The 21,542-nt window shown below is 48.9% G+C and overlaps 1 protein-coding gene across 1 annotated transcript; it reads left to right on the plus strand.

Annotated features, from left to right (window-relative positions):
* The first annotated feature begins 1,284 nt into the window (after positions 1–1,284).
* Positions 1,285–5,171, plus strand: LOC122394171 (galactoside alpha-(1,2)-fucosyltransferase 2-like). The gene is made up of 2 exons (XM_043390861.1): positions 1,285–1,872; positions 3,270–5,171. The coding sequence occupies exon 2, from the start codon at positions 3,325–3,327 to the stop codon at positions 4,438–4,440; it is 1,116 nt and encodes a 371-aa protein (XP_043246796.1). The 5' UTR covers positions 1,285–1,872; positions 3,270–3,324; the 3' UTR covers positions 4,441–5,171.
* Positions 5,172–21,542: the final 16,371 nt, after the last annotated feature.

Consider the following 21,542-nt stretch of genomic DNA (forward strand, 5'->3'; position numbering starts at 1 on the left):
GACAGGGCTAGGGGCGGCCAAAGCATGATTCGCCTCCCTTCCCAAACCAATTTTCCCCCTTAAAATTTCTTCTGGACCGCAATCCACAAAAATAACGACATGCATGGCCATGGGCCAAGAAATCCTCATGTTCGATCCCAATTAGTGCAAGTATATATCAAAAGCGGACTTTTTGTCATCAATAACCTTCGGAGACCTGACTTTTTGGCCGACTTTGGCCCCTCCATTTGAAAACGGCTGGTTCCGCCAGTGTTGTAAACACTACTTTTTTCTTGATGTAGTAAAATTTGTTAAGGTAAAGAAAAATTGATAATCAATTTGCGTAATATTTACAGGACTAGCCTGCCCTTTGTACTTTGCAGTTTATTAAGTGGAAACTCTTTAGTCACCTTAGTATGTAAGTACCTAAAATTGTTCATGTACATAATTCAATAATTGTCATGTGATCTTCAATATAAATTCAACAAGCGCGATGCCACATTGGAGCGAAAACCATAAGATAATAATAAGGTAAACCATAAGATAAACCATAAGATAAAACCACAAAACCATAAGATAGCACGATGGTGATTTTTGAAGCTGGCGTGTATTTCAGTTCAAGATGTATCGAAAGTGAAAACCGGATGGCTCAGCACTAGTGATGTCAATTACTCAAAATCGGAATACCGATACCAAACCAAATACCAAACAAAACCGTGGAGAAATACCAAAACCAAACCAACTTGGAAACATGAGGAAAATACCAACTTTTTACCGATTTCTTAGCCTCTTAAACATAAGCAAGGGTTCATGATACCAACAAAATACCAAACACATTAGGATTGAAATACCAAATACCGAGTTGGTATCGGTTTGGTATCGGTATACCAAAAAGTTGGTATCCGATTGACATCTCTACTCAGCACATCGATACGAGGGTCTCACACCGTGGCAAACTTGAAAACCCGTTAATCTTTTCAAGGTCATGTGCCAACATAATTACATAAAGCGATATGTTTGGTAACAGGCATATACGCCAGATGAGGAAGGAGAAAAATGTTTGGACGCAAGCAATAAATATGCGGTACCGCAGCACATTCCTCTTACCGAAACGACAAACAAACCAACCAAGCGTTCATACGCTTACATACCTACGCATAAAGGAGCTTTTGATTATTTCATTTTGCCAACGATTGGGTCGTTTGTTCTTACGTACTTCAAAGGCGGTCAATTAAATGGTATATCTAGCATTCCTGTCCAATCAAAGTGAAAGCTCCATTCTCGAGGTCGAAGAGCCTTGTTTCTGTTTCTGTTCGCAGCGACATCTGCCGTGGTTAGCTGGGAACGCCACCTGCCGGGATACCTTCGAACAGCGCGTTGAAGTTCCCAATGAAATAGACCGGACTACGCCGTTAGCGCCGTTACATAAGCTACATTGAACGGATATTTAGCCTTACTACCGACTTGCACTTACTAATCTAATAGCCTCGGCTGTCAATGATTGGAACATAGTTATATGTTCTCATTGTCAGACATCGATTGTTGTCATCACCGCTTCGTTCATCGCTGGATGGCAATCATTTTGTTCGTTTGTTTACTCTGGCGCCTCCATGAGCCGTTCAGCTCGAGTACTTTACCAATGAACCACTATAGCTACATTGTCAGTCTGCATGTGCTGCAGCACAGTGTAATCACTTGTGGCTTCCATCCCACCACTTAAGTGGCTCCACTCTGTGCAGAAAGGTTACGAGCCATCAGCACCGGCCAGATCCTGTTCTGGTTTGAAGGTCACCGTCTGCAAAAGATGGACAACAGTTCAGTTGGGCGACGGAGGCTGACTGCTTTGGTCCGCGGGTTACTGTGCGAGGTGTATTCGTATTATTGAAGGCACAGGTGAGTAATTGAACCTACTGAATTATGATAATGGCAAGTGTGTGTTATTTGCCTAGGTGTTTTTACCCTAAATTCACCTGTATATGTTTTATGTTTTGTTTTTTCTCCCGCAAGTGGCGTTCTATCTTTATGGTAGGTTATCTATTCGTTTTTCAGCATTGCACATTTTTGAACCATGCAATTTTTCAAATCAGCGTCGATCTTAACCCGCGTACCACTGGGGCCCATGTAGTCGAACGCGCATTGCTGGTGGAAGTAGACTGCATGCCAAAAGTTTACCTTCCGAACAGATGGCCATAAAAAGGTTGGGAAAACGACATTCATAGGTTTTCAAAGGACGATTCGTTGGCATATTTTGTTTAAGTTTTCGAAAGCCAAGTGAAGGTGAGGTCAAAATTAGCGATGGATACAAGGTTCTATGTGATTTTTGTCTCCTATAGCTTCCTGACTTCCTAGCTTACCTAGGTGGCAAAGAGTTGAATGGTGGTGGGCACCCTATTTACCTCCGTTGGCCACCAAAGCATCACAGGACATTATACAAGAGCAACAAAGCACGGAGACTGCAGGGATAGACCACAACACCGTGGCTTGGTTAATGCGATGAACCACAATATCATATCTATAGAGACTGCAACTGACTAATGAGATGCGAGACAACTGAGCACTAATCGCCACTGCCATTAATCACCACGCTGTAACACCAAAGCATGGAGACTGGAACAGACCAACGCACCATTGCATGGCAGCCTGGAGAGTACGACAAATCATCGAATCATAGCGTACCACAGCCTAAGACTGCGACAGACCATTGCACTCTAGCACCAGAGACGGGAGACTGCGACACATCACCACAGCGTAACACCAGGGACAGGAGACTGCAGTTAACCATAACACCAGAGGACTGCGACATACCATCAGAACACAACACCACAAAAAGGAGACTGCAGCTACCCATTACAACGTAGCACCACAGACAGGTAACTACAATAAACCATCGCTCCATAACGCTACAGACAGGAGACTGCAACAGATCATCGCAACATAACCCAACAGGATAGAGACTGCAACGCACCATCGAAACATAACACCGAGGACCGGAGATTGCAGCGCGTACCATGGCATTATAAAACGGAAAAGAGCACAAGCAAAAAGTGTACTGAGAAGGAACATATGTTGTTGGTGAAATACCCAAACCTAATCTTTTCACCACGCCGCTTGATTCTCCTTTGTAGTTCTTATAAATAAAAGTGCTACGGCCCACGTACGACCGAATCCACCGCTACTGCGCGTTTATCAACAAGGCTATCTAAAACATCTAGAAGCAATTTTAGGTATCGATTAGAAGCAATACAGTCCTAATTCTGTAGAGTTTTCAAATAACTATGCTCTCCTTTCAGCGTCAGTGCCAGTTTGCCAAGAGTCCAGCCGCCGCAATTTCCGTCCCGGTGCCTGATGTCTGCGCTGGGACACCTCGGAAGCTGGTGGTTGGCAGTGAGTCGACGGAGGTCCATCGCTCGCCTGTGCCTGATCTGTGCCGCCGTGCTGGCACTGTACGCGCTCTCTAAGAGCCGACATCGGGTGTTGGAAGGTCCGCGCCCCTCGCCGGATGATGAGCAGCGGTTGGAGAGGTCAGCAGCCCCAGCCTGTCCACCTCCGGAGCGCCTGGTCTCCGCCGCCAAGGGCGGTCGACTCGGCAACATCATGTTTGAGTACGCCACGCTTCTGGCGGCGAGTCACATCCTTCAGCGACCGGTCTGGCTGCTTCCTGAGATGAAAGACACTCTTGAAAAATACTTCGAACCGTTATCGACTCCGGCATTGCCCCGCGAGTGTAAGTATAACTGGACGGAGATAAGCATCGATGCGCTGATTAAGAACGCGTCAAAAGACGACGAAAAGAGCTATCTAATCGGAGGGTACCCGACTTCAGTACACCTGTTCCATCCAATACGTGACCGGGTGCTGCGAGAGTTCACCTTCCGACCCGAGCTACCCCAGAGTGCTGATCGACGCCTGGCCGAACTGGCTCACCAAGTCAATATGACCTCACCCACCTTCATCGGTGTACACGTCCGACGAACTGACTACGCCCAGTGGCTGCCCAAGATGGTAGAAGGCAGGTTGGTGGATGGAGATTTCCTGGAGCGTGCCCTGGCGCTGATGAGGAGCCGCCACCGAGACGCGCTGTTTGTAGTCGTTTCCGATGATCTGGAGTGGTGTCGACGTGAGCTTGTGTCCAGAGCGAACTCCTCCGACATTGTGCTGGCAGGTGATGGGGTTCAGTCACGTCCCGGTGCGGACCTGGCACTGCTGGCTGCCTGTAATCACTCCATTATCACCCACGGCACGTTCGGGTTCTGGGGGGCGTATATGAGTGGCGGTGATGTGGTCAAACCGACCGGCTACGGCCAGCGGAAGACGGGGGTGGAGAATAACGTGCGGCGCGCCGGCCTCAACTGGACCTGGATCGAGGCGTTCACTTCGCAGACTACCGCGGAGGCCGCCGAGATCGTCGGAGGTAGACGGAGCAGTAAAAGAACGACCGCAGAATCTGTTATACGACACTGAATCAGACTACATACTACTAGCTCAGACTATCTTCTCCGGGCTGACGGTCAAACTGACCCACACCAGACAGCCGGTGCAGCGGTTGCTATGAGTTGCTATCAATCCTGCAAAGTGTTTTGCGTTCACATTGAGCTTGAGAACATCTCCCGTGCTGCACTCTTACTCCATTGATGGATTGATTGATCGGTTCTGGAGCGCGTTTCCGAAGTGCGTGATTTAGGAGTGATTTTAGGTTTAAAATTAACGTTTTCGGCCCACAGCAGCCACACAGTTGTGAACAGAGCTCTCGGCATTCTCATCAGGTCATTTTAAACTGGCCTTACACGTCAACATTTCTGGCAGAAAACCTTGCAGGTCACGTACTTCGCGAACGTCCGGTCTATTCTGGAGTATGGGTGTGTCATTTGGGGCTGCGCAGCGAAGTCACACGTGGAGCGGCTAGAACGTGCGCGGCACAAGTTCCTCATGTGGATGGCATCTAAATCCAACAGCACTGTGACGCATTCCCTGACCTACGAGCACCTGCGGCAGGCGTTTCGGTTTCCCACTTTAAAGGCGAGACGTCTGCAATATGACATCATGTTTGTGCGCAATGTTTACCGCGGTCAGGTGGATTCAGGGATCTATTATAGGTACTTTCCATTGTCGGTCGCTGCCATCGCCGGTTAGCCGCTATAGATGACTATGTATTGCTTTTCCCCGATTGTTTGCTACGGCCAAAGTTTGCTCTCGCTTGAACTGTTCAGCTCATACACCGTATGACACGATGGCTGCATGTTTTCCTTATGTTCGCTGCAACCTGCAGCATATCGGAACTTCTTGCAAGGTGTGGTTTCAGACGCACATCATCCCAGTGGGACCGATGCCGAATTCCTCAATAACGTGATAAAGAGAGTACTTACACTACTCATTTGAATGCGTTGTCATTCGGAGGCTGCGCTCCACTCCCTCTTCTCGGAACCGCATGCCGACCTAAATACTGCCGTCGGTCGGCGGATCGGCCCTGTATCACGCAGCCACTGAGACTGTTCTCGTCACCGACGCTGAGAGACCGTTATTTGGATGCAAATTTCGGCCCGCTTTCTTCTGTCCCTCTTTCTGTGCCTCCGCGACAGCACGTAGCAGGAAAGTGGCTTTAATTTTCTGCAAAGGTCTAAGTACCTAGTGTGCTGAGCTCCGTTTACCTTACTTGTTAGACCCACTTAACATGCATGTTAGAACCATGGCTAACCACGCAGAGCTCTGCAATGGGCTTGACCTTATATGCTATTCCATTCTGCAGGTCATTGCTCGCACAAGATGGACAAACAGCTCAGTCGCGCGGCGGAGCCAGACGGGTTCGGTTCACCAGTTTTCTGTGCGAGGTGTTATTGAAAGTAAGGATAGGCGCCTGTGTAGAGAAATGGGATTTATGCAGGTACGAGTATGTGTTTATTTATTCTTTGGTAAGCCATTGCAGATTAGAACCATTGTGAACGACTGAAAGTTCTACACAGCTCCCTTTCGTTTTCCTGCATTATCTTCCTAACCCCTAGACGGATCAACTTTCAGTACCTTCGTCTGCCAGGCGTTTTGACGTTTCGTCTGCCTTCGATTTGACACCTTTTGTTAAACCGCGCCCTGCGGGGGGGGGGGGTGAACAGTGAACACCCCTCCTGTGGTTTTTAGCACACCTTATCATACATCAATTCTACAGAAGTTGTAAAAATTTCAGACCAAGGTTATCCAAGGTCAGGTCACCTGTCACCTTGAAGATCACCAGGTCACCTTGAAGTGACCTCACCTCATAAAAAGTTTCAATGTCTGCCACAGCTACACCGAGTGACCGATCGCTTTGAAACTTTCAGCGGTTCCTGAGACGAATAGTATGTATAAAATGTATCTCTCGGAATTTGGATATCGGTGACCTAAGGTCAAGTCAATTTTGCGACCTCCCCATTATATGTAAGTCAATGGGAGAAAATTGAAAGGCGCCTCGTTTGGACAAAAGCCATTATAAACACTACCAAACACTGAATTACAAGCAACCTAGACACACTGAGCATGAAAATGGTATCCGTGACCCCTGTTTATGCCCCTGAAGTCATCTCAGGTCACGAATGGTATCTAACAGTTTTTCGCGAATAACTTTTGATGGAAGCATGATAGAGGGATGAAACGCCTTAGATGTATTAAGCTCGACGATACGGATCAACTGATATGCAACATGACCCTTTCCAGTCAGGTCATGACCTTGACCTGAGGTCAAATTTTCAAGTTGACCTTTCAATGTCAATTTATAGTTCATTCGATGCGCCTTGACGAGAGGAACGCGATGCCGGTGAAAGTAAGCTCGTAAAAAGCTTGAGTCAAACGTTATTGCAGAAAAACTATTTCCGAAAAATCGGCTTTTTTGGCAGTTCTTGCCCCCTGCAGGCAAAACCGTTGACGCTAGGTCAAATTGGAGAGAATTATTCAGAAACGGCGCTAATAGAGCTATCGAATGCATTTTGGTGACCTGACCTTTGACCTGACCAAAAAAGTGACCGAGGTGATTTCCTCATTATTTTTGGCGCTCTTTCGAACGTCTTCTTCTCCGTATCGCTACGTGGTCCAGGAGCCGAGTTAGAAGGGGGGCTTCAAACACCCCCATTTTACATGTTAGCGCTGAAAGTTTCAAGGCAATCGTTCAGTCGGTGTAGCTACGACGAGCATTCCTATTTTTTTTTCTGAGGTGAGGTTACTTGGCGTGACCTGGTGACCTGACCTCGGGCAACCTGGGTCTGAAATTTTCACAATATGTGCGGAAAAGATGCACAAACAGGCGTGCCAAAAACGGTGGCGCGGAGCGCCGCCGTTTTTTAGATATCTGCGAAAAACCACAAGGGGGTGTTCAAACACCCCCCGGCCCGGCGCGGGTTATTTGATTGATATTGCTGCTGTTTTTCAGCTCCCCCAGTGACAAGTTTGCCACGAGTTCGGTCGTCGTAGCAACTGTAGCGGTGCCCGATGTGTGCTCTGGGACATCTGAGAAGCTGGTGGCTGGCAGTAAGTCGACGGAGGTCCATCACCCGGCTGTCCCTGATCTGTACCGCCCTGCTGGTGGTGTACGCGCTCTCTAAGAGCCGACCTCAGGACTCGGAAGGACTGCATCCCTCGCCGGAGGATGAACAGCGTTTGGAGAGGTCAACAACGCCAGCCTGTCCGCCGCCGGAGCGCCTGCTCTCCGCTGCCAAGGGTGGTCGACTCGGTAACATCATGTTTGAGTACGCCACGCTTCTGGCGGCGAGTCACGTCCTTCAACGACCGGTCTGGCTGCTTCCTGAGATGAAAGACACTCTTGAAAAATACTTCGAACCGTTATCGACTCCGGCACTGCCCCGCGAGTGTAAGTATAACTGGACGGAGGTACGAATCGATGCGCTGATTAAAAACGTGTCAAAAGACGACGAACAGAGCTATCTAATCGGAGGGTACCCGACCTCAGTACACCTGTTCCATCCAATACGTGACCGGGTGCTGCGAGAGTTCACCTTCCGACCCGAGCTACCCCTGAGTGCTGACCAACGGCTGGCCGAACTGGCTCACCAAGTCAACATGACCTCACCCACCTTTATCGGCGTGCACGTCAGACGAACTGACTACGCCCAGTGGCTGCCCAAGATGGTAGAAGGCAGGCTAGTGGATAGAGATTTCCTGGAGCGTGCCCTGGCGCTGATGAGGAGCCGCCACCGAGACGCGCTGTTTGTAGTCGTTTCCGATGATCTGGAGTGGTGTCGACGCGAGCTTGTGTCCCGAGCGAACTCCTCGGACATTGTGCTGGCAGGTGATGGGGTTCAGTCACGTCCCGGTGCGGACCTGGCACTTCTGGCTGCCTGTAACCACTCGATCATAACCCACGGCACGTTCGGGTTCTGGGGGGCGTATATGAGTGGCGGTGAGGTGGTTAAACCGACCGGCTACGGCCAGCGGAAGACGGGGGTGGAGAATAACGTGCGGCGCGCCGGCCTCAACTGGACATGGATCGAGGCGTTCACTTCTCAGACGACCACGGAGGCCGTTGAGATTGTTGGAGATAGACGGAACAGTAAAGGAACGACCGCAGAACCCGTTATACGACACTGAATCAGACTAGCTCACATTACCTTTTTCTGGGCTGACGGTAATCCACGCCAAACAGCCTGGTGCACCGGTGGCGCTGTACTTACCACTCCAGTGATGAGGAAAATATTGTGTGTGGCGCACTTGACCGTTTGAGTGGCAGGGTGGTGTGATCCCGCCGGTCCCAGCGGGACACTCCCGTCTCACCGCGCCGGGACGGTCTCTGATGCTGAGGTGCACTAGTTGCTGGTCCGCTCAGCCGCAATGTATGTATGTACCCGCCCTTCCCTTCCACCTCATAACAATAATACAAGGGTCGCGTTAGACCGAAAGAGCCTTGCTCCCAACAATACAAGCAAATGGTACAGCCCGGAAAATCACGTAAGAGTCAACACAACTTTTGTTAGGTAGGTACTCATGGCTTTTACCGAGGGTACTGACCCCAGAGCAACTCATTGAGCTTACGCAATTTTTCCTGCAGATAAGGGTAACAAAGCACTAACAATAAAGGACCCCGATATTAATAAAGTCATACCAATGTAACGAATCGTCGCAGAATATTCAAGCTAGCGAATTGAGGCCGATACCGACAAAGCCACGCAAGAATGTACTTTAATATGTGGTGCAAATACATACATAGACGAACCTTCTCCGCCATAGCATGAGAAGTAGTTGTAGGCATAGTTCATATCCTAGCTGCGTATACACAAGTGAGTTATTATATGTTCATCTGTGTTGTTTGTTTTGTTGGGTTAGGTCCTTTCGGTCTAACAAGACCATGTCAGAGCCGGAAGGATGATAGGAATTAGGGGGAGACATTGGTCTGGACAGGCGCGCTAGCGAGTCACCGGGACTGAGCCCGTCCAGAGGACAGGCCACCCAGCCCCAAGGCACTCACTGCACCCGGCTACGGGGTGCGCTCCCTCGGGAGCAGCGGTGCCGCTCCAAGGGAGCAGCCCGCATGAGATAAAGGTGCCTGTTCAGCCCGGACTGAGGGTTGCGGCGTGGAGAGGATTTGAATGTCCTGTGGATGGATACGATGGACGGGTGTGCTGTTGTGTGCCTATGCATGCATATGTCTATGGATGGATAGATGGATGGGCGGACGGACAAACGGTCGGTCGGACGGACGGACGAACGGACGGACGAACGGACGGAGGACTGGATGGACGAACGCAAACACGCACCTGAGTCCAGGGGAAGCATGTAAGCGTATATTTGCATGTATGTATATTGTATGCAGATTGCATGCACATACCTTCAGCCTTCAATCCATAGACAACCGACCCGATCGAGACCATTCTGTAGTAGCAATCCTGCTAGTACCGGTAGCTGGCGACATCTATAGGAAATTCGGCTGAGTGCCTGTTTCACACAGCTCTTATGAGCCGGTAGCTAGCGACATCTATGCATAACGCCGTCTCTCTTTTAGTAGGTAAAGGCTTGTGTTGATACATCATTTCTATCGTTTGTGTTGAAGGCCGATAATGTGCATGGGATTGTGAAATCGACGGTGCCACCAGCCATACTGAAGAGGGGGGGGGGGGGGGGGAAGGGGCATTGGGGAACTCCGACCACCTGGGGTTTGCTGCTAATCCTCGCCGGACTGAACCTTGGTGCAAGCAAACTCTAAGCATTCGCAGCTGGGGTAAGGACCGATGCCAGTTGCACGTAAATGCTGACACAAAAGTTCGCACACCTTTTGGAGCACCTAAAGGGAATATAATTCCTGCGACTAAAAAGTTTTGGTGATCATTGATAAGTCAGGTCACCAGGTCCGAAAATCCGGCACACACAGTCAGATTCGAACAGCTCTTATTCACCCAGGCAGCTCGCGGTTTTCGGCCGATTTCATTTACACTTTTAGGATTTGCATTGCAATGGTTACCCAATGGTACTAGAACTAAAAGGTATACGTTTTTAGTTTTTTTAAGTCGCTGGCCTAAGGTTATCTACAGACTATTGGCTTATACCTACCGTTTAAACTCACGGGCAATTAAATAATGGATCCTGTCAATATCGTGCATATCCGATAATTTCATCATTTCTTATGCTGCCTTTGTGTTAAAGTCTCCACCTCTGACTAAGGTTTTAACCCGCGCCCGGCTGGGGGTCCTGGATTTCTTCAAGGGGGGGGGGGGGGTGTTTGAACACCCCCCCCCTTGTAACTCGGCTCCTGGGCCACGTAGCGATACGCGGAAGGCGGCGTTCGAAAGAGCGTCAAAAATAATGACGAAATTACTTCGGTCAATTTTTTGGTCAGGTCAAAGGTCAGGTCACCAGAGGTCATTGAAGGCAAAATTTCGCCGATTTTCAGGTCGAATGTCGAACATTTGCCTGCAGGGGGCAAAAACTGAAAAAATAGCCGATTTTTTTTCGGAAACAGTTTTTCTGCAATAACTTTTGACTCAAGCCTTGTACGAGCTTACTTTTACCGGCATCGTGTTCCTCTCGTCAAGACGCATCGAATGAACTATAACTTGACCTTGAAAGGTCAACTTGAAAATTTGACCTCAGGTCAAGGTCATGACCTGACCGGAAAGGGTCATGTTGCATATCAGTCGATCCGTATCGTCGAGTTGAACACATCTAAGGCGTTTTCATCGCTCTAGCATGCCTCTATCAAAAGTTATTTGCGAAAAACTGTTAGATACCATTCGTGACCTAAGATGACCTCAGGGCATAAACAAGGGTCACGGACACCATTTTCATGTTCAGTGTGTCTAAACCACTTGTAATTCGATGTTTGGGAGTGTTTATAATGTCTTTTGTCCAAAAGAGGCGCATTTCAATTTTCTCCCATTGACTTATAATGGGGAGGTCGCAAAATTGACCTGACGTTAGGTCATCGATATCAAAATTCTGAGATATACATTTTGTACATGCTATTGCCCTTAGCAATCGCTGAAAGTTGCAAAGCGATCAGTCACTCGGTGTAGCTATGACAGACATTGAAACTTTTTATGAGGTGAGGTCACTTCAAGTGACCTGGTGACCTGACCTTGAATGACCTTGGTCTGAAATTTTCACAACATGTGTAGAATTGATGTATGATAAGGTGTACCAAAAACGGCGGCGCTCCGCGCCGCCGTTTTTAAGATATTCGCGAAAAACCACAAGGGGGGTGTTCAAACACCCCCCCCCCCCCAGCAGGGCGCGGGTTAATTGGTGCGCGCCGCTTACCCTGGGGAGTGACCAGCTAAGGTCAACTGAGGTCAGACAACGTTTTTTGCTGATGACTCGTCATGGAAGGAATATAGACTTTAAATATTTACATGCCCAAATGTGCTACCATATCATACCGTCTTATGCAAGGCCGTTTCAGATTTTGACTTGGATTGGTTGTCTGTCTGAATTTGAAATCCATTTGGCCATAATTTTTTTGGTGAAGTTGGCATAATACATGCTGTCTAAGCTCTCAGTTTTGAATGCGATACGTACACCTTCTTAGTTCACGGTTCTTTGCGTGGTTTGACTTTGGACACTGCATGAGCTAGCATGGTTTGCAGTTTCGAGTTTTTTTTTAGTTATCAGTGCTATGCGCTCTACTTTAATCACCAATAGGTAGATACTGTGTGTATGAGCACTGCATCAGTTTTCACTTTTCAGTTCCGAATGTAGCACAAATGTACGTTGTCTGAATTCTCAGTTCCGAGTGTGGCACGAATGCTGCCTCATTTTTCAGTTCCGCCTTTCGTCTCAGTGCTCAGTTTCGCACTCTGTCTGAGTCTCAGTTCAGCTCTCTGTCTCCCCGTCTCAGTTCCACCCTCTGTCTCGGCGCGGCTCCGGTCGGCCTCAGACCATTACTGCCGCTTGGCGGAGCCATTCAAAGCCAGGCACGAGGAAAATCGATACAGGGCCGGTTTCACTGATCTAAGGAGGCTGAAAGAAATCGATAATTACACGTGGGTCAAGGGGCTCGAGCGCCCCGCGCTCAGCACGGACGGAGAATCCGATAATTGTACCCACCCGACTGAGCACGGGCCATTTGAACAGGAGACAGCTCGTGCAATAGGTCTCTGCCGCGGATGGAACCTCGCGACACAATTTAGGGGACTGAAGCTGCAAAAAAAAAATCACACATAAGTGGGTGCATCACACATAGGTTTTTTATGCAGAACTACACATAAGAGGCATGGGAGTCTCATTTATCGCTTTCATTTCATCTCACTCATTGTTTTCAGGAGATAGACAAGAAATAAGTAAAAAGACCTTTGTAAGGAGTGCAATGTGGCAGTCAAGATCACCTTCTGCTACCTACTCATGACCCCTCCCTCTCCCTTTTCCTCTCTGCACCATCTCATAATCTCTCCCTCCCTCTCGTTCTTCCCACTCCCCCCTCCCCTACTCTATCCCAGTGGAGGAGCTGACCGGCCTGGGAACTTCAGTCCGGTCGGGGCGGCCGAGGATTTGGGGCCGTATCGCGGTGTTCCATCGGGGATGGCGCGACTGACGGCTGTCAGTGTGACGTCACCTGGTGGCCGGTGACGGCTGTCAGAGGTGGCCGCATTCAGCGGTGCGGGGGCCATCTGATAGTCGGTGTACCGAGACTGCCACCGTGATCACCGACTGGAGGCACATAGGTGGGGAGACGGGAGAAAGGAAGATGGGCGGAAGACACGCATGTGGGGAGGTAGAGACGGACGGGAGACACATGGGGAGACAGAGACGGACAGGAGACACATGGGGAGACTAGGAGACGAAGATAGACGGGAGATGTCGCGGGGAGTCGAGACGCCGTGGAGACAGAGCTGTATAGTGTATATATGAGGATGCAGCTGAGAAAGACCAGTGCCATCCGGAACTGGTCGTCGGTGGAGTGCACCATTTGACATATACAGGGTGTCCCAGAAGTCTTGAAGCCATTTTGGTCACGTGTTACTCACACGTGTACGCATAAAAATAAATAAAACTTGGTCTTTTATAATATACATGAGTCAAAGTGTCGGATGCATGTGATTTGCGCCAGGTTGACATTTGTCTTAGCTCCATAATACCGCGTCGAATCAAAGGAATGACATGGGCTGTTTCTTATCGCGCTAGAGCGGTTGAAATGGATGCGTGAAAACAGTCCCAAGAAGACTTTCCAATAAGTAAAACATTATGTTGCTAGCGCACCCACGGGGATGCAATACGTTGTTTCATGGTCCGCTTCAGGGAATAAGACTCTGAAGCTGACAAGAAACGGGCATGGCGACAACGGTGCATCGCAAATCGGAAGAACATGGAGGCGGCCAAGGGCGTGCTATCTCGCACTCGTTCTTGAGAAGCTCACAACGGGGTCACTTGACTGACGTGATGCTATACGCATGAAAATACAAAACTTTAGTTCATTCTCTTTCGTTTGAGGTATCATTTGTCATATTCGGTGGCATAGCACGGTCACACGACTAAAATCAAAAAGCTTCAAGACTTCTGGGACACCCTTTATTAGCATAGCACAAGTATTCGTCAAACTACTTTACATAGGTCACAATATTTTGTTTTTGGTAACATTTGTGGGTAATGTGCTGCGTTAGTTCGAACACGGGAACAGCTTTCTCGACATCAGGCATTGCCAAATAGCACAAGTCTATGGAGTTTGGTTGCTCGACTTCTTGGCCTAAGCGTGACAATGCCTTATTGGAACGGTATTGGAAGACGTTCTATTCACAAATTTATTGGTTGCTGCCTACTACATTGACTGCCACATATAATGATTATTGTATTTTGAAAGGACTGGATCTAAAGTGAACAAGAACACGTATTTCGGCTTTCAAAGCGCTTGCCCAATACACGGACGATAAGTCCGTGCGTTTTAACAATATCGGACATACAGCGGGCCAAGCCAAGGAACTTGAGCATATGAAGCTCACTTCTTTCAAGATTCTGAGCTTTTTCAGCCTTCAACAGCATCAGCCACCTGCTGTTCTAGAAACCACCCTGTCCATCGGGACCGTCAGCTGGTGCGGCTGACTGCCCTCCAATATGAACCTCCCACCGCCTTATTAGCTCATTAAATGTCTCGGAGCCGTGCTCTCTTTATAAGGCACATTGCTACCTTTGGACGGCCGCATTCCTGGCTTCATATAGCCGCGACGACTGTGTGCGCCACGTCCGCCGCCTCCGGGCTCTGGCTCGTTATTAGCTCACGAGCCATTGGCTCCGAACGGGCGGGCGTCGCTCCAGTGCGCCGCATTAGCTGACAATGCGCCGGGTCTGCCGCGGCGCGCCGTGCTGGCTGAGGGCGTGATCTGGCTGCCGGTGTGGCCAGGTGAAGGTCGGACACGATGGCAGAACGACTGGCTGACAACTTCAGATCGAGCGCTGGATGGATGCGCAAACGCTAGATAGAGTTTCATAAGACAGTTGTCCCGACAGATTTTTGATTCGCCACTCCAATCAATCGTTTACGGAACATGAACATTGAACAAGCTCTGCACATATTAGGCTAGTAGGACCTATATCACGCTCTACATTTTGGTATTTAGATCAATCAACACCAGGTCTTTACTGATCTTCGAATTCAAGCCGATCTCACTTTGCCATATCTTCGCTCGTCAAAGAGCGATCAACACCCTTCTCCCTCATCCCTACCCCGTCAGCGGCTGGGTCGTCTGGCTGGCTCGTCTTTGCGTCTTCTGGCGAGTGTCTGCGGTGAGAGGCTCCCCTGACAATGGGTCCGGCGGTCTCATGGGTCGGATCAGAGGCGCCCGCCGGCCCCGAGTGGCCCTCTGGCCCGCTCAAAGGGCGCCGACAACGCAGGCCGGTGATAATCGGATGGGTATTTGCCAGATCAGTCGGCCTGTCATCGCCCCTACCTGGTGACAGGGCGCACTTCCCACTGAGAGAGAGAGATGTGGGGAGAGAGAGAGAGAGAGAGAGAGAGAGAGAGAGAGAGAGAGAGAGAGAGAGAGAGAGAGAGAGAGAGAGAGAGAGAGAGAGAGAGAGAGAGAGAGAGAGAGAGAGAGAGAGAGAGAGAGAGGTGGGAGAGGATAAGTCGCTGGCTGTGTGTGTGTGTGCATACTGCATAGTGATAGCTGAAGTGCAGGGTGGAGAGTTTCGGGTACTGAGACGTGTTGATGAATCGAGAAGTTTGTATAAACTTCATAGTTTCCATGAGTTTCATATGTAAAAACTAAGAAAAAGAGGGTAAGATAAATCTGCACTTGCTGCTATAGAACGATGAGCTAGAAAACCTTTCATTTTTATATTGATACGAAAATGCATGAACTGGGGCACCAGCACTTCTGTGTTAAGCAATGGACCTCAGTTGTCTGGTTTCAGGGTCGCTTTATATGCGGGGTCAGCATGCGTACAGAAAAAGGCGGGGAGCATTCATTCTGGCCAGGGTTCATAATGTCCAGGGTACGCTATGCCCAGTGTCAAAATGGCCAGTGCCTTGAATGGGCCAGAGTTCATAATGTCCAGGGATTGCATGGTCCAAATGTGGCCAACTGGCTGCAGATAGGATATATTCAAAGAGGCCAGGGTTCATAATGTCCAGGGCACGATGTGTCCAGTGTTCAAAATGGCCAGGGTTCATAATGTCCCGGGCACGATGTGTCCAGTATTCGAAATGGCCAGGGTTCATAATGTCCAGGGCACGATGTGTCCAGTGTTCAAAATGGCCAGTGCCTTGAATGGGCCAGAGTTCATAACGTCCAGGGATTACATAGTCACTGAAAGTGACGTCATTATGTAAAAAACACGGAATCAGCTCAATGCAAAGCAGTGCAGTGCCGAAGGCAATGCCTTAGGAGAGATTACAGGCAATAGTAAATCAAATATTTTTAGGTTAAGTGGTTATGTATCTGGCTTCAGGCCGAAGGCCTGAAGCCTGATGCATAACCACTTAACCTAAAAATATTTGATTTACTATTGCTTGCAATCTATTCATGCGAGAAACTATTTCCTTATCCCTGGTAGGCAAACATCATTACCTTAGGTTAGGTTAGGTTAGGTTAGGTTAGGTTAGGTTAGGTTAGGTTAGGTTAGGTTAGGTTTGGTTGGGTTGACTATGTAATCCCTGGACACTATGAACTCTGGCCCATTCAAGGCACTGGCCATTTTGAACACTGGACACATCGTGCCCTGGACATTATGAACCCTGGCCATTTCGAACACTGGACACATCGTGCCCTGGACATTATGAGCCCTGGCCATTTTGAACACTGGACACATCGTGCCCTGGACATTATGAACCCTGGCCTCTTTAAATTTACCCTATCTGCAGCCAGTTGGCCACTTTTGGACCATGTAATCCCTGGACAATGTGAACACTGGCCAATTCAAGGCACTGGCCAATTCGAGCACTGGACACATTGTGCCCTGGACATTATGAACCCTGGCCTAAATAATACGCACCCGAAAAAGGCACCTATGCCTCAGGACGGTGAACCCTCCTTAGCACAAATCACAAGCTAAGTAGTACGTACTGAGTCACACAACCCAAGTGATCTCAATTGAGACAAGTGACAGCATCCCGTCCAGTTAGGTTTTGGCTGTATGGACGAGCCCTGGTTTCGGCCCAGCTAGCCTCGGCGATTGCAGTGGGTCGTAGATAATTCATTGATAAAGAGGCAATTTACAAAGACAAAGGATCAGTTTTGTTGCTCGCAAACTCTCAACTAATCTGCGACTACAAAGTACATTTTGATTTGAATTTTGAGCTGGTTGTTGCTGCCAAACTTGAACAGGCTCCACAACCGATAAAAGTTAACAAAACAAGAAAGCAAGAACATGGCAGGACTCATGCAAGGGAAATATTCCGAGAGTCAAAGTGTGTGATGCACAAATTCTGACAGCATGTTTAAGGTATAAATTTAGGGACGCACCATTTGATAGAACGAACATGGGCTGGGCAGCACCACTCCATGCAAAAATGCTGGACGCTATGTTTGTATGATATCACTATGCAGGTGGCTGTTAAACGGAGCTGAATCATTCAAATATGAAAGTGAGAAGCACATTGCTTGGCTCGTATCTTTGGTTGTTGATTTTGAATTATATTTGCTTTCGTTTTAAATAAGTAATTGTTAGATGTTAAGTCATCTGTCATGCGCTTCAAAGCCTTCAATGGAACAAGCATGCGTGCGCAACATTCTTTCAGTCATTTGTGCCATTTTTATTTGTGCAAAAGTGAATAAAGCAATTATTACCCCACAACACTCTCCCAGTTCCTATACATCACACAGGCGAAACGATTTCCATCGCGTCAAAAACTGTCTCCATCTAACCGTTTTCATAAGCTCATGTTGTCGCATTTGGAGCGAGCAGCACGGTTCGCTTCCCCCGCTGGGTGTGGTCTTCTGAGGCTCTCAAACCACCTGCGGGTGTCGCGCTGTGTCGTTGGAGCAGCAGAAGTTTGAGAGACACCGAGCGCCGACAGCAGGGGATTTGCCTTGTTTGTGAAAATGGATCCCTCACAATCGGAATGATCTCCATTGAAGATGGTGAGATTAGATTGTGTCGCGCATATGGGAGGGAAATGTAGACGCCGAAAGGCTGAACGCTGGCGGAGCCACGGTGGTCCGTGGTGGAACAGCAGGAACGCAGGGCCTCAGAAAGTGTCAGTCACAAAACCGCCAACGACGTGCACTTGTGGCAAACGTCCCTAGAGCCACACATATGTGTATTCTGAGAAATCAGCACGCCTTGCGGAGTAGTGATATCGTTTAAATGAGTATTAATTGAGATAGGTAGGTAGGTATTTCTGCTTACGGGCCACGTAATTGCGCTTCCTTACCTATATCTATACGGCGCACCTGCTGCATTAGGTAGGTACTTACATACCAATTTTAATGAGACAGGCAAGAAAAGGATCAAACAAACCCGACTTCAGAATTGATCCTGGTTCATAAGACACGTGCGATAAATATAAATCTGGTAGGTACTCACAGCCCGTTCTCGAAAGCCGAAATTTTCAAAACACTTTGTTTAAAAGTATTATTCTAAAGACCAGGATGTTTGTTTCCCAAGCGCCATGACTGCCCACTTTTTGCTTTTCCGCATTGCAGCGCTGGCAAAGCTGACGCGATTATCACCTAGTGTCGCGGCTGAGTGACACGGCAGAGTGACACCGGTGACACCACCGACACTAGACGGATCATCCCGTCACCGCCGCCGACCGCCGCGGAGTGACCAGCCGGGTCACACGGTCACCGGTCATTGCAACATGGCGCCCGCGCTGCGCCGGCCTCGCCGCACTGCCGCCGGAATCTCCAGGTAGCTGGGCGTGCTCAGTTGCCGGGGCGATGGGCGAAACCACTGCGTGTTTTACACTTTAAACACGTGTAGCACTCACGCTTTACCAATGTTAAGGCATTTTATTTTCACTGGCACGGTCCCTGTTTCGACACAGTGTCCAAATGAAAGGCAAAACACATGCAATTATAATGCAATGTAATGCGTTCTGGTAACCAAGAGGTAGGAATTGGCTGTTCCTGGGCTGCTTGTTTGTCAGTTTTCAGTTGGTAGTTCGTGTTTGAAACGCCCCGATGCTCTCGCGTTCAACCCCGTCGACGAGGTAGGTAAGTACAATGTTGCGGTTTGCTGACAGCAGTATGGTCGTGAGTAGATGATATCACGGGTGGTGTGGAACACATGAGAAAATGTCACCTTCATAGAATTAGCAAATTCATGTTCAACTGGAATTCGTGAGGTTTTCGCTCAATTATGCACAAGTAGGACAATTCATTATGCATGAAGAGATGGTTATCTTAAATTTAAGTGTACCTAATTATCAAAACATAAAATAAAAAGGCAAATAGCTCCTGAGCTCCGATAAACGACCGACGCAACGTAAGATAAACCTGCTTCGATCAATGCGCCATCGGCCATCACACCAGCTTCACTAACTAAAACAAAGCAGTCAAAGTCGTCAAAGTCACGTTTGATGGGAAATCACAAACTTTGTACGGACATCCGTGTTGACACAGTCAAAAACTTTCACGATAGGGGAAACTGAAAGTACCTGACGGGAACTCGATAAAAGTCTCGTCTGCTCTCTGCCTCCGAGCAAATAAAGGACTGTTTGCTGACTGCATATCAGCGAAAGACTGGACAGATGGCCAGTGAGTGGTGGTTGTGGTGAATTGATATGTTTAAAAAGCACATCATATTTACTTTAACTCATTTACGCTTGAAGTCAGTATGATAGGTTTGTTCGTTCCTAGCCACTGTTTGTCATGTGATTCCCCCAGCGACGTTGTTACTGAATTTGATCAGCCATGAAAAAATGAGAAAGAATGATGGACATTGGACATTGCTAGGGCCAGTGCATGACTAAATAATGGGAGAAAAAAGAAATCACAACATATTACAGTCCATATGAATGCATCCGAGAGGCATACCGTGCTATGCCATAATGCCCGGAACCCAGCACCACCTGATAAATGAAGGCGAGCAGAACTATTATAGGCAAAGCTGCACCAGATTCTGTAGTTGTCCAGACTACCGCCGGCCACAGTCGAAGTCTCTCCGGACTGCCGCCGGCTCCAGTCGAATTTCGCCCGCACTGCCGCTAGCCACAGTCGAATTCTGTCCGAAATCCGGATCGTCACTTCAGTCAAATTCGGTCCGGACTGCCCCAGGCCACAGTCGAATTCTGTCCATGATGGCGACTCGAGAGGAGGTCGCTCGGAAAACCGACTCTAATTGGCTTGTTATGGCGGCGCTCAGTGGACGATAAAAACCGATGCCATTCAAAATGTCATCTCCAGCTGAGAGTAAGTAATATGGATGATCGTTTTGCGTCTCAAAATGCGCTACAAAAAGCACCCAAAGAACTGAAAAGTACCTTTGTAGCTTTGCTAACTCAAGTGGAGCGAGCGCCAACTTGTTAGGTCAGCAATGCTGACTTTTGGTTTAATTTCGCTTATTAGGCATATGACAAGCGACTTCAATTTAGCCGGTTTAATTAAAAGTTTCTGCTCGTATGAATAAACAGTTAAAAGTTCGTCAGTCACAAATCAGTTCGAGCTCTAAAGCGAGGTTTCCTTAGAGATGCTAAGCCCCCGTACTCGATTGATCCCGAGGCCATTACAGAGATGTCCTCTCAGTTTTTTTTTGCAGTTCTATACATACTGAAACATATGAGTGACTATTCTCTTTTCACACGCATGCCATTTTATCGCCAGATATCATCTGCGATCCCCCTGCCTCACGGCCCTCGTCACACCGCTGTAGGTGGCTTACCACTCGGTCCGTCACGCCCCGAACTCTCAGAGCCGTGACGCCCATTGGGAGTCGGCTTAGTCCCCTGTGCGGTAAAAACGGCACCCGAGGGCGGGCGCAGCTCTCCAGTCTCCATCTGGGATCGCGCACAGGCCGACGCCTCTGCAGCTCAGCCGCGGCCGCCCTCGGCGCTGGCCGTTCGCCTGCGGATCAGACCGGCTTACCTGCGAAAGGGTGAGAGAGTGCGTGAAATGCGAGGCGGACAAATCTTGGCGCGGCGTCGCGCGCAGGGTCGTCCCCGTCGGCGCGGTGATTTTATCGTGTCGCTGACGGCGGCGGACGGTGTGGTCTGGCCTCCCTCGGAGTCTGGGGGTCAGGCGGCGGCATCTGGCCAGAGCGGGGAGATCAGAGGCGACCAGAGACGCGGCCGGATTTACAGAAATTGGAGACGGTGGCCAGGAGCGGGAAAGGTCGGGTGCCGACAGTCGTGCTCCAGAAACGGCCAGACGTGAGCTGAGCAGGGAGAGTGTGGTTTAACCCTCGCCCTGGCAGGGGGGGGGGGTCGATGCGACCCCCCCCCCCCTAAGGTTTTTCGAAGATAGCGTAAAAACGGCGGCGCGCAGCGCCGCCAAATTTGGCACAGCCTATGGGGCAACCTTTTTACATATGACCTGAAAATTTCAGGTCCGGGTGACCTTGGGTCAGGTCACCAGGTCAGAAAAACCGGTACAAGGTCATGGTCAAATTTCAATTTTCTTCTTGCACCTGTCCAACTCACAGTTTTCGACTGATTTCCTTCAAACTTTCAGGATGTGCTAAGTTCACCGAGTTGTATAACATATATTCCGGCTTTTTTGAGGTCACTG

The sequence above is a fragment of the Amphibalanus amphitrite genome, unplaced genomic scaffold (assembly GCF_019059575.1).
Source record: "Amphibalanus amphitrite isolate SeventyFive unplaced genomic scaffold, NRLGWU_Aamphi_draft 000577F_arrow, whole genome shotgun sequence".
NCBI lineage: Eukaryota > Metazoa > Arthropoda > Thecostraca > Balanomorpha > Balanidae > Amphibalanus > Amphibalanus amphitrite.